We start from the raw sequence: 18,411 nt of genomic DNA, 5'->3' as shown, positions 1-18,411 counted from the left end.
GGGCGGGGCTGGAAGAGTTGCTCTTGACAGAAAGAAAGTCTGAATGGGGAGGATTGGGGCGGGGGAAAATAAGGCCGAGATCTGAGATCTTGTTTTTACCTTTGTTGGTCTCATTGTATATTCAGTGGAGTTCAGATAGGAACGGTTCAGGGACAAGTTGCTACCCTGCCCTTGTTCTTTTATGCTTAATGTTCAGATTGTGCAGGTGGATAAAATAATGGGCTCGCTGTTATTGCTGTTATTGATGTTGTCGCTGTCTCACCCAGTTTCTTAACCAGGATCTCTAGTTTCTTCCTACCCTTGTGATGCACGGTGTAGCCCATCCTCACCTATCCTAAGTGAAAAAGGCAGAGATGGAGTATTTTTTCAATGGTCACTGCCCTCAGTTGGAGTCTGTCTTCGAAGGGTTGACTGCTATAACCAGAGGTGATTTAGGGTACAAGGGGTAGGTATATGGGCATATGGGGAGGAGGGGAGGAATTTTCCCCGTGGCATCTCAGCTACTGTTGCTATAGGGGTCCAGGGTAAAGTTTAAGTTGGAGACAAGTTCCACAATTGTGGGATCTGATTGGTTGGTCGGTCATGCACTCCTTGGGATCAAGCCATGGGCCTCCCGGGAGATCTCAGCCCTTATTTCAGAGACCATTAATCTGGTCCAATTGCCTAAAACACAGCCCAGACTATGGGACACCTGCTGCTCAAAAGCTACCCCCTAGGATGAAGTACAAACTCTTTAGCTTGGCACTTACACCCTTCCACAGACTGGCTCCAGCTTGTCTGTCTAGACTTTTACTAACTTACTAACTACTCCACAAAGTCCAAGTCCCATCCCCATCTCTCATCCCTGTGCCCTTTGCCCAGGTCATCTTTCAGGCCAAGACTGTATACCCTCCTCACTGCCACCTTTTAGAATCTACCTTCCTTCAGGATTTGACTCAGGTACCACTTCTTACTGGGAGACTTTCCTGACATTCCCCCATCCCCTCAAGTTGTTAAGACTCCTTCCTCACATTTTTTTGTATTTCTATGTACTGTCCATGGACATCAAGCTAATTGAAGCTCCCTCTTGGCAAAGGCTGTTTAATCTTTGTCTTTGTGTATATTCAACCTCCAAATCAGGCTCTTAAACATGTCAGCTATCTTATAAGAGTTTATTGAATGGAATACTATTGTGGGGATTCCTTTTCAGCTACTGATTGGACTATGAAGCCTCAGAGGGTCATGCCAATGTTGAGATCATAGGATTCCATGAAAATAAACCCCTCTGTGCCAGAAAGATTTTTTCCTGGCATTAAAATGTCTTTTTTGAAAATTAATTCATTTCTTTTTAATTTTCAACATTCATTTCCACAAGATTTTGAGTTCCAAATTTTCTCCCCATCTCTCTCCTATCCCCCACCCCGAGATGGCATGCATTCTGATTACCCCTTCCCCCAGTTTGCGTTCCCTTCTATCATAAAATATGTCTTTCTAAAAAGTGACATTAACACGTTTACCTTTTGCCACTTGCCTTGGTCACCAGCTCCCTTGCCCTTTCCTAGTCCTGATTTTCTGCAGAACCTGGTACTGATTTGAAATGTGGAAAAAGCAATTTGAGTTTGTTTCTCTGACAACATTTCTCAGGATAGTAAGCCCATTCCACTCAGCTAGTTAAAGAAAATCACCACTGGGAGAGGTCACTGGCTAGTTTTGTAGTTTACTGATAGGTGACATAAAGGGAGGACACAAACTTGAACTTCACTGCTTTGGTGCCAACACTGCACATTGTCTTTGACTGGATAGGTTTTCCCCTTTTAGTGTTGCCTCTATTTACGTCGTTGTAATCAGTGTGTATGTTGTTCTCTTGGTCCTGCTTCCTTTATTCCCCATCACTTGCTAGAAGTCTTACCGTGTTTCTCTGAATTCTTCATGATTGGTTCTTCTCATAGCACCATAATATTCCATTACAATCATGAAGCACAATTTGCTTGTTCATTTTCCTAATCATTGGGAACATACCTTGTTTCAATTTATTTATTGGAGATAATATTGCTATAAATATTTTTTTGTACACAAGAGTCTTTTTTGTAAATAGTATTTTACTTTTTCCGATTAAATGTAAAGATAGTTTTCAATATTCATTTTTGTAAGATTTTGAGTTCCAATTTTTTCTCCCTCCTTCTCTTTCCTCCCCCTCCCCAAGACAGCAAGCATTCTTATATAGGTTATACATGTACATGTTAAAGATTTTTCCACATTAGTCATTCAACATTCGTTTTTTATAAGATTTTGGGTTCCAGATACAAGGGTCTTTTCTTGCTGCTATTAATGTTCTTGGGATAGAAATCCAGTCATGGGATTTCTGGGTCAAAGCATACGAACAATTTAATAACTTCTTACACAATTTCAAATCTTTAAAATACATAGGACCTAGGACCAAAATGTTCTCATTGGTTCTCTGTGAAAACTAGGCTGACAAGGTACCTGAATGATATCAAACATTCATTTATATTCTTTGGAAGTATTTTGATATCAAAGAAAAAATGATGACAATATTTTCAATTCAAGATATACACTCTCTTTCTTCCCAAGAAGCAGTGAGTAATGGATTGGCAGTTTCTTTGTTGATCAAATAAGTTTGCAAGCTGCTTTGCGAACCTAAAGCACTATGTCAGTTATTTTTGTCATTACTACTACTACTACTACTACTACTACTACTACTACTACTACTACCACCACCACCACTACCACCATCATTCTTCCTCCTCCTCCTCTTTCTCCTCCTAATTTGGTGGAGTTCAGCTGGAAACAGTTTTTGGACAAATTTCTATCCTCCTAGTCTACTTATGTTTAATATTTGCACTATTTGTGCAGATAGAGAAAATTATGGTGATGATGATGATGATGATGATGATGATGATGATGATGATGATTGTTGTAGCTGTTGCTACTTTATCCAGTTACCTACCCAGACTATCCAGTGTCAACCTGGATCACTTTACAGCACAGCCTCAGCTAGCTTTCCTGATTCCATACCATCTTGTTTCCAATCCATCTTGTATACCGTCACATTTCCTTTTTTTCTCTACATCTGTGATCTCATTGCTGAGGGGGAATTCCAAAAGTGGAAACTTCCTCCATTATTGCAGATAGGAAACTCATTTGCAATGTATAATTACCAATTATCTTTAAATACCACTTTCCTTAGACCTCTTCTCAAAAAATCTTCTGTGTTTCTAACTCCTCTCCCTTGCTTTCAAGGACTTCCAAAATCTGGCCCCATCCTCCTTAACCTAACCAGATTTGATTTCCACTGGTCTCCAACAGCTATTCTTTACTTAGTTATTCCAGTCTTCTCAAATAGTCCACAGACATGCCTGGTTTATACCCACCTCTCTTCTTTGCCTTTACACATACTGTTCTTTTCACCTAAATTCCCTCCCCTATCCACTCTCTTCCCCTTTGGCTCTCCAAGTCCTACCTTTTATTTTCCTGAATGGTGTAAGGTCCACCTCCTTCCTTGAAGGAGAGCCAACTTAGCATCCCCTGAATTTTCTGACTCGCATGGATCTCTCTCCCTTTTCTTTGAGCTCCTCCAGTAGCATTTAATGGGATTTTTTCTAGCGTTTTGCAAGTTTTGTTCACCCAACTAGATAACAAACATAGTAAGTGCCTAATAAATGCTCCTTGATAGGACTTTATCCCTAGAAATGAATGAATACTTGTTGATTTGGCCAGATTTTCATGACCCACACCTTAATCTTCTCCTTAAGACTTAAAGCTTTGTTGCTTTGGCTATTTTAGGCCCTAGGCACTGAGAATAAAAATGACACACACTCTGCCTGCAGAATATTTCCAATCTAATGGTGTGGATAGGACAAATACACAGATAACTATAATGAAAGCTAGACTATGACGAAGTACATAGGAGAAGTCAAACAGGGGCCTGAGGAATTCAAGGAGGAAGGAAGGAGGAAGGGCTTTGACTTCCATGTCATATGAGGACCAGTTGAAAGAACAGGACACATTTAGACTGTGAATGCCTTGAGCAGGGACTGTCTTTTGCCTACCTTTGTATCTCCAGTACTTAGCAAAGTGCCTGGCATATAGTAGGCACCTAATAAATGTTTGTTGACTGACTGGTTGACATTTAACCTGGAGAAAAGAATGGTGGGGGTTGTTGTTCTTATTCATCCTTTGTTCCTAAGGGACCAGTGACATTATGGGGTGAGTGGATAGAAATGGGTGGTGTGGCCCTGATACCTGTCTACAGTTATTTTAAGTGCTGTCATGTGGGGAAGAGATTAAACTGTTTTGCTTGATAGAACCAAGAGCAATGGGTGGGAGTTAGAAAGAAGAAAATTTTGGCTTGGTGTCAGGAATAGCTGTGTAACAATTTAAGCCAAGAGTGAAATGGGCTGCCTCAGGAGGTAGTGGGATCCTCTTTCTTTGAGGTGTTCAAGCAGAAGCTGGGGGACCTTTTGTGGAGTGTGTCGTAGTGAGAATTTTTTTGCCTATCTGTTGGACTAGGTGGCTGCCGAAGTCCCTGCCAGCTCTCCCATCCTATGACTCTATGAAACCCTTCTAATTAGATTGATGAGAGTAATATTAGTGGATGAGGTGGTGACACTAAAGTGGATGAGTTGGACTCTAAGGGAATGGAGTCACTAGTTGAAAATTGGGGTTGGGATGGGAGGGAGTCTGTTGTAGACATTGAGGATGTTGTAGATAAATGTCCAGAGGTGGGAGAGGGAAGATAAGATCAGAGAACAGAGACAAATAGAGTTTGGCTGGAACATAAGAGTACTTGAAAAGGAAGTACCATGAAAGAAGACCAGCAAGCCAGACTGGGGTGGGGGCTTTAGTTGCCAAGCTAAGAAGATTGTATTTTCTTGGGCAAATAGTGGTGAGCCTCTGAAGACTTTTGAAAATTGGAATGAAGTGATGAGACTGTGCAGCATTAGAACCATGACTTTGTCAACAGTGGGGAAGATGGGGATTGGAGATGGGAAATGCTTGGCTGGCTAGTTAGGAGTTTATTATCATTGTTATTAATAATAATAAACAACAACTTTTTAGTGGCATGGTAGTAACACTTCATATATAACCATGCATTTTGAGAGTTGCTAAAGGTTGAAAAATAAGTAAAGGAGAATGATGAAACTTAGCCTTATGAAATTATCCCCTTGACCCAAGGACACCAGCTCAATTTCCAAATCTTTCCTTTCATTCCCCTGTCAGAAGTTATCTTCTTCCTTTGAATATCTTACTTATTTGTCTTTTCTTCACTTCAAAGATTCTATTTTTGTGCTTTAGTTTTTTAGGTAAATGTTTTTTCTCCCCAACTAGACTGATTTTTTTTGAGAGCAGGGCTTAGCTTTTACTCATCTGTGTACCCTCTAGATTTTTCTGTATTTTGGGCCCTTGATTTCCACCTGCTACTATATCCTTTCCTGTGTAATCTGCATCCTTGGAGGAAAGGAGGATAGTGACCATCTGACTGTATACCTTCCATCTTATATCGTACTTTCTCTAGCCTGATCCTCGACCTCCTTTGAGAAGAGGAGTGTCATCCTCTCCTCAATGATGAACATTCTCACACCTGATCATACCATTCATAGCCTAGTGATTCTGAACCCCTTTAAGTCATCATCCAAACCTACTTCCCCTCTTTGCCACCCCCACCATCCTCTTCCTTATTCCCATTCTCCTCAGCCCTCGTACCCCAAAGTTCCAACCAAATACCACCTTCCCCTTCCACTGTGCCCTTGGGAATGCCTGTTCCATAGGCAACAAACTTCATTTCATCCTCTATCTTGTCCTCTCCAACTCCTTCTTAGCTCTTCTGAAACCTGACTCTTCTCTGATGCAGCCTCCCTGGCCACCCTTTCCAGTAATGGCTGCACCTTCTCACATACTTAGCTCGCTGGTCAAAGCAGGGAAGTCAGAACTTCTTGCTTCCTATTGCCACTTCCAAGTACTAATTAATATCCCTTTTTTTGATGTTCATGCAATTCATGTCTACCACCTGATTAAAATTCTGGTAGCTGTTGTTTACAGAACTCCACATCAGTGTCTTTCCTTCCTCAGTGCATTTGGTACCTGGCTCACAATCTTTATCTCCTCCTCAACTCCTGCCCTCATCCTAGGGGACTTCATCATACATACTGACTCTCCCTCAAACACCCTAACCACTCAGTTCCTCAACCAACTCACTTCAGCCGCACACAAAGATGGTTATACTCTTGGTCTTTCCGCCACCCACAAATGTACCACTTCCATGTTCCAGAATTCCAAAATCCTTTTATCCAACCATAATCTATTAGCTTTTTCCTTCTCCTCCTGCCTTCCCTTATAAGACCATACTCTTTGTCCATACAGAGACCTCCAAACCCTTGACCCCTCAGTTCTCTCCCAGGGCATCTTCACTGTACTTCACTGTACATCTCTCTTCTTTTCACTGTCTTGACCTTCTCTATCTTGACAGTTCAACTCTACACTGTCCTCTTCTCTTGAATCTCTACTCTTTATCATTTCACCTACTGTGCCCTGCCAAACCTCTGCCTTGGATCACTCCCAGCATTCATCACCTCAACTCCTACCTGTGTGCTGCTGAACATTGATATCTTAACTCAATGTACCCCCTAAACCCACTGCTCCCTTCCCTGTCCTCCCAGTCCTCAGGCTCACAACCCAAGAGTCACCCTGGACTCCTCACTATCTCTCATTCTCCCCCCTCCCCAATTAATCTCTCGCCAAGGTCTATCCCTTTCACCTTTCTAACATCTCTTGAATATTCTCCCTTTTCTCCTCTGACACCACCATCCCTCTGGGGCAGGCCTTCATGGTGTCACACATCTGGATTATCACAATAGCCTGGCGGTGGGTCTGCCCATCTCAAGTATCTCTCCACTCCCGTCCATTCTCCATTCGGCAACCAAAATGATTTTCCTAAAGTGCAGGTCTGATGATGTGATTCCCCCTCCTCAATAAACTCCAGTGGCTCCCTATGACTTCCAGGAGCAAACACAACATGCTCTGTTTGGCATTCAAAGCCCTTCATCACCCAGCCCCCTCCTACCTCTCTGGTCTTCTTACACCTTACTCTCTACCATGTACTCTTTAATCAGTGACACTGGCCCCTTTCCTATTGTCCAGACAAAACATTCCATCTCTTTCCTCTAGAATCTGGCTCTCTACCATATGTAGAAAGGTCCCCTCCTCTTTTCTGCCTACTGGCTTCCCTGAGTTCCTTTAAGTCTCTTGTCTCTGTTAATTATTTCCTATGTATCCTGTATATAACTTGTTTCTATTTGTTTGTTGTTCTCTCTCCCCCACCCCCATTAGATTGTGAACTCCTTGAGGGTAGGAACTATCTTTTGCCTCAGATAGTTGGCACTTAGTGAATGTTTATTGATTGGTTAATTCTTCAGTTAACACTCGTTGAATTGATTTGGAGATAGTGGACGTGCTTGCTTTACCTCTGACATTAATTGGAAAGGTCTCTAGTTTTTCAAGAGCCAAGATATTTTGATTTATTTCAAAAGTTTTCCCCCACTTAATAGTATTTTATTTTTTTCCAATTATATCTAAAGATAGTTTTCAACATTTGCTTTTATAAGATTTTGAGTTCTAAATTTTTTTCTCCCTCCCTCCCCCCTTCCCAAGACGGCATGTGATGTAATATAGGCTATACATATACAATCATATTAAACATATTTCCACATTAGTCATGTCGTGAAAGAAGAATCAGAACAAAAAGGGAAAACCATGAGAAGGAAAAAAAGAGAAAATAGTTTTAGTTTTTCTTAATGACATCTAATGGTGTTTCTTGATTTTATCTAGATACAACTTACCAAGTTAAGGAATAGGCCATTTATTCAGTTAAAGCATCAGGATGGACTAGACTAAAGAAGGTCAGGAACAAATGTCTGAGTGGCTGTGGGAGAATTCTTAGAATTGTTCTTTGAAATATGTCCTCTAGCAATTATTACATAAGAATGATGTAATAATGCTTATACTGTAAAAAAAACTCAGGGGAAGGAAGAGTGAATTAGTCTGAAGACTCAACCTGATCCATGTTTTTGTGGAGATGCTGGCTGGATGAAAGAGAACCACAAGATGAAGTCAGAAAGCGTAGTTCTTCCAGGATTAAATTGTTTCATAATTTTTTTCCTTTCTATTCAGTTTTCTCCAGGTGTGAAAGACATATAACTATTTTGTCAGACTCTCTAGAAGAATTACCTGAAACAGATGAGCCCGTTTGGATCTTGGGGAAGCAGTATGACCTTCAAGCAGGTAGGATTCTGTAGTTATCAATGAGGGTAGAAGGCTGGCAGATCCTAATATGCTGTTAGAATAAGCTTCTCCTTATATTTGGGCTGTCCAAAGAGTTACCTTAGGAAGTGTTACTGTAGTTTTTGATTTTTGATGCACTGCCAATGTGAAAATGACATTGTTACTCTGAAAATTTACCTATTATATATGTATATATATAATTTGCCTATTATATATATATATGTGTATATATATATATATATATAATTATACTATAATCCAATCATACTAGTTCTTTCTGCTTGAAAAGGGACAAGCATTATATTTTTGCCTCCTTACCTTGCGTAGTGCCTACTTCTAGCTTTTTCTGTCTTTTCACCTAAATTCACATGCCTTGCTGATTATATAATTAGGTAGATTTAGAGCTGGTTATGTGACCATACTCAAAAAGGGCTCATTAATGTATTGTCAATGCCAACCCAGAGAGAGAATTCTAGTAGTGGTGCCCTACAGCTTTGTCCTCTTCACCTAGGGGACCTTTGTTTCAAATAGGTCGATGATCCAAAGCTGGGAAGGATTGCCGACAACCGGTAAAGCTAATGTGATCATAGACAGCATTGATCTAAGAGTGCCCAGAGTGAGGAGGCAATAGTCCTGTTTTACTCTACCCTCATCAGACTGCTTAGGGGGTATTGTGGCAAGTTACACATGCTGCATTTTAGGACAAACATCAACAAAGTGGAGGACCTCCAGGTGTAGTGGCTAGGCCACTGGACTCGGAGTCCAGACTTACTTGCTGTGTGACCCTGAGTAAGGCATCAGCTTTTCTAGTTCAGTTTACTGATTGAAGGGGGGCAGACTGGATGACCTCTAGGGTTGCTTCCAGCTCTAAAACTCTCATCCTAAGCTAAGATGAAGGAACTGGGGCTACCTAGGCTATAGAAGAGAAAGTTTTCAGGGGAACATGATTGCTGTCTTCAGGTATTTCATAGAATCAAAGAATGTATGGGTTGGAAGGCACATCAGCAGCTAGCTACTACAGCCCGATCATGAAGGAGATCCCTGCTCTAAGACACCTTTAGACTGGCTTCTGCTTGATGATCTCCAAGGGTAGAAAAGCCACCATACTTATTCCTCTTGTGGAGAGCTCAAATAGTTAGCTTTTCCCTCACATGGAGCCTAAATGTGCCTCCTTACCACTTCTACTCATGCTCCTGGCTCTGCCTTCTGAACAAAAAAAAACAGGGTCACATGTTGCCCCTCCTGAGTCTTCTCTAGTCTGAACCTGCCCGGTTCTTTCAGCAGATCCCTATATAGCATGGAGTCAAAGCTCTTCGCTGTCTCAGTTGCTTTCCTCTAGACGTTTTGTAGCTTCTGAGTGTCCTTTCTAAACTGTAATGCCAAGAACTGAACTCAACACCACAGATCTAGTCTGAGCTTAGCATCTGCCTAGGTTTGAGTATCATTTCTCTGCAGATGATTCCCAGATCTCCGTCTTCAACTCGGTCTCTTTCCTGAGCTTTATGACATTTTGGACATTTTATAGTGGCCATCTGGAGAAACCTTCAACTCTGCATGTTCCAAACTGATTTCATGTTCTTTCCCCCAAAATCCCCTCTTGTTCCGAAGTCCCCCCGTCATTTCAGTCTCCCAGGGTTGTAACCTTGGCATTGCCCTAGACTCCTCCTCACTTTCTTTTTTGGTCAGTTGCCAAATCTTGCTGTCTCTACACTTACAACACTGTCTTCCTTTGACCCCTTTTTTGTACTCACCCAGCCGCTTTCAGACCTTCATCATCTTTCACATAGATTATCGCAACAGCTTTCTGTTTGGTCTCCCTGCCTCACATCTCTCCCTACCCCATTCTCCACAATGCTACCAAAATGATTTTCCTTTCTCCTCTACTTCATCAACTTCCTATTTGGCTCTAGGATCAAATATAAAGTCCTCTTTTTAGCTTTTAAAGCTATTCACAACCTGACCTCAACTTGTTTTTCTAGCCTCTTTGGAAATTCTTCCCTGTGGTGGGAGCATTATCTTCACCCCTAACCCCATACATGTTAGGCTAGTTTTTTTCCTTAAAAGATTCTGAAATATTCCTTGAGACTTGGTTGGCTCCTGAATACAAAGCAGCCACGAGAAACTGGAGAGGCTTTCAGATACTTTACTGGTGGATCTTTGGATCTTTGCTCAGCTAAACCCACGCCAGGGGTTCTCATTGCCCATCTTTGTTGAATAGCCTTCTCCTGCGGCCAAGTAAATCTTTTTTTAACTATCCAGTGACCTACAAAAGTCTCTTTTGTTCCAGTGGGAACCTAAACTAAGAGAGGACTGACCTGAGTGAGGCCCAGCCCACAATAAATGCACACATTAAAGTGAGGGGTAGGCAATGTAGAGTAAGGTATGCCCAGATTAGCCTTCATGTTAGGTGATGCTTTTGGTAATGCTTCAGAGGATGGACTACATGGCCTGCAGTCAGGAAGATCCATCTTCTTGAGTTCAAATCTGGCCTTAGACACTTCCTAGCTGTGGGACCCTGGGCAAGTCACTTCACCCTGTTTGCCTCAGTTTCCTCATCTGTAAAATGTAAAATCTATAAAAATCTGTAAAAAGCTGGAGAAGGAAATGGCAAACCACTCCAGTATCTTTGCCAAAAAAACCCCAGACGGGGTCACAAGAGGTAAGACATGACTGAAAAATGACTAACCAGCAGCAAAAATGAAAAAAAAAAGTGGTTGCTTACTGTGAGGCACCTTCTATTTCTGGAAAATTAGAAAGCAATTTGTGTGTGGTCATTCAACTAGAAGAGAACAATGAGTTCTGTGTCCTTAAGTGTATCTTGAAGATGATTTCAATAGACTGGTTTATGTCCTTCGGCTTTGCAGAACTTGGGGAGACACTTGAAAGGACAAAGTTAAATTCTCCCCAAGAGCCCAAAGTCATTTCTGGAATTGGGAATATGGACAGATGTGCCAATTGCATCTCAGTTAATTAGCTGAGGACAGGCAGGGGTGCTGTATCAATCTTCGAAGTTTACACTCTCGTCCTTGAACTGTGAACTGCAGTTAGGGCTTCCAGTGAGGGACCCCTAAAGAGCACGAAACTCAGGCCCCAAGAACATTTCCCCATCCCCAGAAGCAATGGCTTCTGCTTGTACTGGCCCCAAGGAGTCTCTGGCTTTGTTGATTTTTTTTTATTGGTTTGTGTCCTTCCCCTAGCAAAGAAGGGCAGGACACAGTAGTAGTAGCATCCTCATGGCTTCTGCTGAGTACAGGAAGGCAATGGTAGTGCAGGCCCACAGCAGCCTCCATCATAGAGGAGCAGAGGCAGGCTTGGTGTAGTTGGTTAGGCAGGCTTCTGCAGTGGCATTGCAGTAGTACCTAGGCCTCAAGTGACCCAGCAGAGGGCAAAAGAGCTCAGACTTTAGGAGTAACAGTTGTCCCTCTCTGGCAATGGGGGCAGCAGTCGACCCTGGCAGAGTGGGCAGTGGGCAGAAATGCATGCCCCAAGAGTCTTGGGCAGAGATGAGGGCTCCAGCCAAGCAGATAACATTGGGCAGAGATATAGGTCCTAGCAGACAGCAGCAGACAGTGGGCAGAGATGCAGGCCCCAGTTACCAGCTGCATACAGTACCTGCGGTACCAGCAGCAAACAGTGGGTAGTGACATAGACCACAGTGGCAGTGAAGAGTGAATCCTCAGCAACAGTGGTAGCCAGGTGGCAGAAGAGTGGGCACTGGTATGTGCAGTATCAAAAGGCAGGCCCACTGGAGCCCACTGATCACCATACATCTCCCCAGGAAGGGTTTGGAGGATCAAGGGATGGCACTGTCGGGAGGAAGCAACAAGAAGAAGATGAAAGTGCCTAACCAGCTTCCTCCAGAAGCAGGGGGGCAGTCATTGAGAGGCCTCTCCTGCAGCCAAGATCTTGTATTCCACCCAGGCTAGTGGGCTAGGGAATACTTAAATGGCTGGTGGTACAGGGCAATTAATGATGCTGCAGGAAGGCTCATCATCTTCAGTGTAGTCCCAATAGTCACCCTTTTACATTGAAAATCTCACTGTGAATTGCAAAGATTTGGGATTACCCACCACATGGGTCTGATACTTTAGACTGGGGATTTGGGCCTTCCTTAGACTCTCCTGACTTCATTCACTCTTTCAGGAAACTGTTACATTATTGATTGGTTTCAGTTGGAGTTTTTCTCTTCTACCTGTAGTGGTACCTATATCACCCTGGAGGTCAAGATTGAACAGTAATAGCCCTCAAGTCATTTCAGTGGTGGAAGGTGCTCTAGAACAGCGCTTCTTAAACTTTTCTACTCAGTTTAAGAAGTGCTGCTCTAGAAGACGTCAAGGACCTTATCACCAAGGGCTAGAGTGTAGTAGCAGCAATAATTCACCTCTCTTCTTCCTCCTTGCACTTTAAGCCAATTTTTCCTTCAGAGACACTGAGACATTTCTTCAGGCTTGGTTGGCTCAGAAGACTAAGCGTCTTCTATTGACTGTTGACATCACTTCCTTATCACAAGGAGCTGGAGTGGCTCTCAGATGCTTGGTTGGTGGATCTCAGTGGAAGTTTTGCTTTTGTTGTTCAGTTGTTTCAGTCATGTTGGACTCTCTTAGTGAACCCATTTGGGGTTTTCTTGGCAAAGATACTAGAGTGGTTTGCCATTTCCTTCTCCAGCTCATTTGACAGATGAGGAAACTGAGGTAAACAGGGTGACGTGACTTGCCCAGGGTCACACAGCTAATAAGTGTCTGAGGCAGGATTTGAACTCAGAATGATGAGTCTTCCTGCCTCCAAGCCCGGTTAGCTGATTTAGCTCAAGGGGTCGAATATCCTTCTGCTATGGCTAAGTAAATCTCCTTTTGTAAATTGTTAAATGAGCTATGACTATCTCATTTGGTTCCATTATTGAACCTAAATTACCAGGAGATTGACCTGAGTCACGCCTTGCCCAGAAGACTCCCCGTCATGCACTCTGTGACCCAGCCAGACTGGTCTTCTCTCTGTTCTTCACATGTGACTCTATTTCCTGTCTCTGTCTTTCCACTGGCCTTGGATGGAATGAACTCAAGTCAAGTCAAGAGAAAAATCATTCATTAAGTGCCTCCTTTGTGCCAGGCATTGTGCTGAGTGCTGCTAAGCTCTTTACCTCCACCTCTCTTCTCCTTAGGGTCCCCATCGTTTCCACCCTAGCAACCACTTCCTCCCTGTTTAGTGAGAATCAGATCCAGAATAGAATTTCTCCTTGTTGGTTCCTTCACCTTTTGAAGGATGAAATGGTCATTAAGGCAAGCCAGGAGGATGGGGGAAGAGAACACAAGTACTCCAGCAGGTGTTTGGATAATCGAAGTCCTCATCACTACTGTATCCTGTCTCTGTGCCAACTAAAAGGATGGTTTGAGATTCTCCATAGATAGCTTCAATCTTCTTTCATGCTAAAACTTTGACCAGAACTACTGACAAGGCAAGCAACTAGATGGTTTTATTTTCACCTCACAGGGGTGGGGGTAGGGGTGGTATAGGAAGGGGAATAGGAGTCTGAGATAATCCATTAAAGAGTTTCCACGTAATTGAGATTCAGTTGCTATTTTCCCAGTGCATCACGATGGTGCAATTTAATTGGTTCATTAGTTACCCAGAATTCTCATGGCAGTATTTGTTAGCAGATAATTCACTCTTACTTTTACTTTTAATTACAGAAAAATCCAAGCTGTTGTCTGATGTTAGCGCTCGTCTCTGGTTTACATACCGAAGGAAGTTTTCACCAATAGGTAGGTAGGTAGGTCTGCTGCCTATTACGGAGAGCTCTGTATTTGGTGTTGGAAGATCTGGATTCAAGTTCTGAACCCGCCTGCCACTTACTTAACTGTGTGGGCAAGTAATTGAATTTCTCATCTGTCATATGGGAATGGTTGCCCTTTCTGCTTCACAGTATTGTGAGGAAATATGGGTAACTGCCTCACTCAGATGCACTTTAGGATTGGGCCTGGTCAACTTAGAGTAAAGCCATCCTGGGTTTGATTTATGCCCAGTGTATTACATTAGGCAGACATTTTCTCCAGCTAGGCATTGTTTTTGCTCCCAGAAATTAAATTTTTATTTACTGTATGTGAGGAAGCATTTGCAATGTTGAAATTTTTATTTTAAATCTGTCCAATTTCTAGGAAGTATAACATCCCTTCCTTTTTAAATTTTAATTTTCATCTGTTCAGATCCATATTCCTAAAACAGAGTATGAGAGAGGGCTTTTTTTGCCTCTACCCTCCTCCCCTTCGGTCACTGGGATCAGCCTCCTTGACCTTGCCAGTAATCGGTTCCCTTTTCTCCCCTCTGTCTCTCTCCCACCACATGCCACCACATGCCACCACATGGGAAAGGATTCACCACTTTTTGACAGTTGCTGAACCCTGCTTTAGTTGGTCTTCTCCCAGATCTGCACATTTCTAGCAGAATTTTTTCACTGTCATACTGTAGAGGAAATACCTCAAGGCCATGGTAGCTTCCATTGACACCTAGAGAAAGGCATTTGAGTTTGCTGCTGATGTTTACCTGGAAACTTCTTTTACAATCAAGTGTTCTTTAGTTGGAGCAGCCAGTCTCATGTGATTTTACTGGTTTGTCTTCCAAAGGCACCCCACCTTCCTGAGTTTAGATATAATCAGGGTTGACTTGGCTCAGAGCTTTTTAGTCTATTCATGTTAGGATAACTAGGAGCCTCCTTAAACCTAAGGCCATTTTGATAGTTAGTACCTTTTATTCTGTACACAGAGATAAAGTGGTACTCTTTGCAAGGTTGGGGCACATCCTTGCCAGTAGACCTGGCAAGTGTTGATTTCACTCTCTCCAATGTACCCGTGATTGGGTATCCATAATTACACTTTCTGCGTGTACCCTAAATTTCATTTATAGTTTGAAATTTACAACTTGAAAAACTAAGTCACCTTTTTTAAAGTCATAGAAAGCCTGAGATAATTCAGCATTCTCTTCACCAGTAGTGTCAAATTCAAATAGAAATGAACTTGGAAAACCACAAATTAAGATTATCTGTGTTGTATTATATTTTTATTTATTTTGTTAAATATTTCCCAATTGCAGTTTGGGCTACACTCAAAAGAAACTCTGGAGGGCTGAGTTTGACACCTCAGCTCTTCACTTCTTTACCCACTCAGTCTCACGTCAATCAATGGCCAAAGCTCCTCTCTTTTTCTTGGTTAATGTCTCTCCAATGGCATGTGTTTATAAAAGTCCCCAAGCCTGTGTGACCCTAGGCAAATTTTTTAACCTCTCTGGGCCTCAGTTTCCTCATCTGTAAAATGAGGGGGTTAGACTTGATGACCTCTAAATTCCCTTCTTGCTCTGAATCTATGATCCCATGATTCTATGAACCCCAGTTCATTTCAGACCCTTTTGCCAACAGGAGGAACAGGCCCATCATCAGATGCTGGCTGGGGGTGCATGCTACGTTGTGGACAAATGATGCTGGCCCAGGCTCTGATCTGCAAGCACCTGGGGCGGGGTAAGTAATTTGTTTTGCTGACCACTTAGAGGAGACTCTGCCAGATGATTTACTTGTTGTCATATTTTAGCAGTGGGCCACAACTTGGGGAGTGCTTTAGACAAAGCAAGCACGGGTGCTCAAATGCTCCAGTGATGAAATCTGTCAGGAGTAGGAGACACGTGTTTCTTGAGGACTCAGCAGACAAGAAAGTTCTTTTTCTTGGGAAGAATGAACAGAGACAGGGGTGCATGCCCTTTAGGATTTCTATCCTTTTTGTTGTTGAGCTAAGTCCATTAGCAAACTGCTTAGAAAGAAGGCCATTGTGACAGAACTGTTTCTTGACCTTGTTCACATAAATCAAGATGGTGGCCAATGGGATCGTATAGTGTCAGCCAAGGCTATACTGACTTGTGTTCACTAAGGCTAGATATTTAAATAGCTAGCCTTAGTGAACACAAGCCAACTATAGTAATTAGAACTAGTGTGTCTTGGTTATTTTTCTCTGAAATGTACCTCTTTTGGCCTAAGGCCAGGCGCCAGAGCAGAAACAGTGGATGTTTAGTTTTACTGAGTGAACAGATCCAGTTTAGTTTCACAAACGCTTCTCGGGCACCTACTATGTGCAAGATACAATGCTAGGCCCTGGAACTACAAAACAAAAATGAAATAGGTCAGAGGGGTGCCACATTTGGAGGATTGTCATCACCTCTGTATGCCACAGTTTAGGAAAGTCATTGGTAAGCTAGGCAGCATGGTTTAGTGGATAGTGCTGGACATGGAGGCAGGAAGACCTGAATTTAAATCCTGTGTGGGAACCTATACAAGTCACTGAACATTGCTAGCTTCAGTTTCCTCATCTGTGAAATAGAAGTAATGATCATACATATCTCATAGGGTTGTTGTGAGGACCAAATGATATAATAGATGTAAAGTGCTTTGCAAACCTTAAAGCACTTTATAAATGTTAACTATATTACTATATAGTCTTATTGTTATTATTGTTATCAGCCAGTAAGTGTCCAGAGGAAGACAGCCAGGATGGTGAAAGGCCTTGATATCATGCCATATTAGGACTACTTGAAGGAACTGGGCATCTTTGGCCTGGAGCAGAGAATAATTAATGGGAATCATGATAGCTGTCTTCTGGTATTTGAGGGACTATCATATAGAGGAGGAATCCAATTTGCTCTTCTTGTCCCCAAGGGCAGCAGCTTTGAATGGCGGTTACAAAGAGGTGAATTTAGTTTAATGTTAGGAAAAATCTCCTGCCAGTTATTCAAAGTGGAGTGGGGTTCCCTAGAAGGTAGTGGCTTCCCCTGCACTGGAGGTCTGCAAGCAAAGGCTAGTTGACCTATTTGGCAGGCGTATTTTCAGATTAGATGGCCACTGTGGGCCCTTTCAGCATCCCTCTTCCTGTGGATCCATGACTACATGGTTTTCCAACTCTTCTCTGTGATAATAGTTTTATCTATTTAAGGTTTTGAGTTATAGAAACAATTCTTTTATCCCACCTAACTCCAGAATGGAAGAGGGGAATTGGAAAAAGATCTGGGGAGGGCTTAGGGCTAGGCCTCCCCAGGGCAATGGGGGAAGGTCTTGCAGCTTTTGATTTCATTTTGACTACTTGAGAGTGACCTATTTGTATGAGTCTTATTAAAGAAGCTTCCTAGAAATCCAAAGAGATCGAAGGCTTTTATGCCCATTGTTGGTGAGTTGGGGAGCCTAATTTGAATCTCGTTCCTATATCACAAAGAACCCCTCATTAGCTTTGTTAAACAAACATAGTATTTTGTTAATGGTTGTGAAGGTCTCCTAGGATCCTCCATCTAGAGCTGAGAAGGATTCCTAGAGGCCATCTAATCTATTCCTTCATTTTATGAAGGTAACTGAGGCCCAGGGTATTCACCTGACCTGCCCAAAATCACACAGGTAATGTGTCAGAGGAGGAAATGGAACTTGGGTCTTCTGAGTCTGGAACTAGTATTCTTACCACTGAACATATGAAGGCCAAGTTGTCATCAGCAATAATAGGTCATAAAATTGTTGAGTAACTGCTTGGTACTTTACCCACGCACAAGTGTAGTTCATGGGATAGACAGAAGATCCATACATAAGAAAGGGAGAAAGATAAGTTTTCCCTAAGACTTCCCCAGCCTTTTCTTTAACTCCCCTCTTCCTCTGGGGGCAAGGTGGGCTAAAGATTAGTGGGATTTCCCTGGTACAGAGATAGGAGATTTAAACAGAACGGTTTCACAGATATATGTATAGCATGATATATCTGATGTGGACCCCTACAGAGGGGTGAAGCTCAGGGCCGTGGGTAGCAACACTAGATTAAAAAGTCATTGGGAAATGTTTAGCAAAATAAGTAAAAATACAGTACAACATAGATAATGCTCATTTGTGGTTTTCTATATCACTATGCAGCCTACAGGGATCTGTTTCTATTAGAGTGCTGGGCCTGGAGTTCAAATCTGGCCTCAGATACTTACTAGCTATGTGGCCCTGGGCAAGTCATTTAACCCAGTTTGCCTCAGTTTCCTCATCTGTGAAATGATCTGGAGAAGGAAATAGCAAACCACTCCAGTATCTTTGCCAAGAAAACACCAGATGGAGTCATGGAGAGTCGTCAGACATGACAGAAAAAC

The 18,411-nt window shown here is 42.4% G+C and overlaps 1 protein-coding gene across 1 annotated transcript in view; it reads left to right on the top strand.

Annotated features, from left to right (window-relative positions):
* Nucleotides 1-16,338, top strand: part of ATG4A (autophagy related 4A cysteine peptidase) — a 38,163-nt gene extending 21,825 nt beyond the window's left edge. The window contains exons 2-5 of the mRNA XM_036740421.1: nucleotides 8,167-8,277; nucleotides 13,965-14,036; nucleotides 15,683-15,781; nucleotides 16,292-16,338. Of these exons, the coding sequence (XP_036596316.1) occupies nucleotides 8,167-8,277; nucleotides 13,965-14,036; nucleotides 15,683-15,781; nucleotides 16,292-16,338 (329 nt within the window). The remainder of the gene's footprint in view (nucleotides 1-8,166; nucleotides 8,278-13,964; nucleotides 14,037-15,682; nucleotides 15,782-16,291) is intronic.
* The last annotated feature ends 2,073 nt before the right edge of the window (nucleotides 16,339-18,411 follow it).

This window comes from Trichosurus vulpecula (genome assembly GCF_011100635.1).
Source record: "Trichosurus vulpecula isolate mTriVul1 chromosome X unlocalized genomic scaffold, mTriVul1.pri SUPER_X_unloc_1, whole genome shotgun sequence".
NCBI classification, from domain to species: Eukaryota; Metazoa; Chordata; class Mammalia; order Diprotodontia; family Phalangeridae; genus Trichosurus; species Trichosurus vulpecula.
Note: the sequence above shows the minus strand (reverse complement) of the source record. Positions and strands in the feature narration are given on the sequence as shown.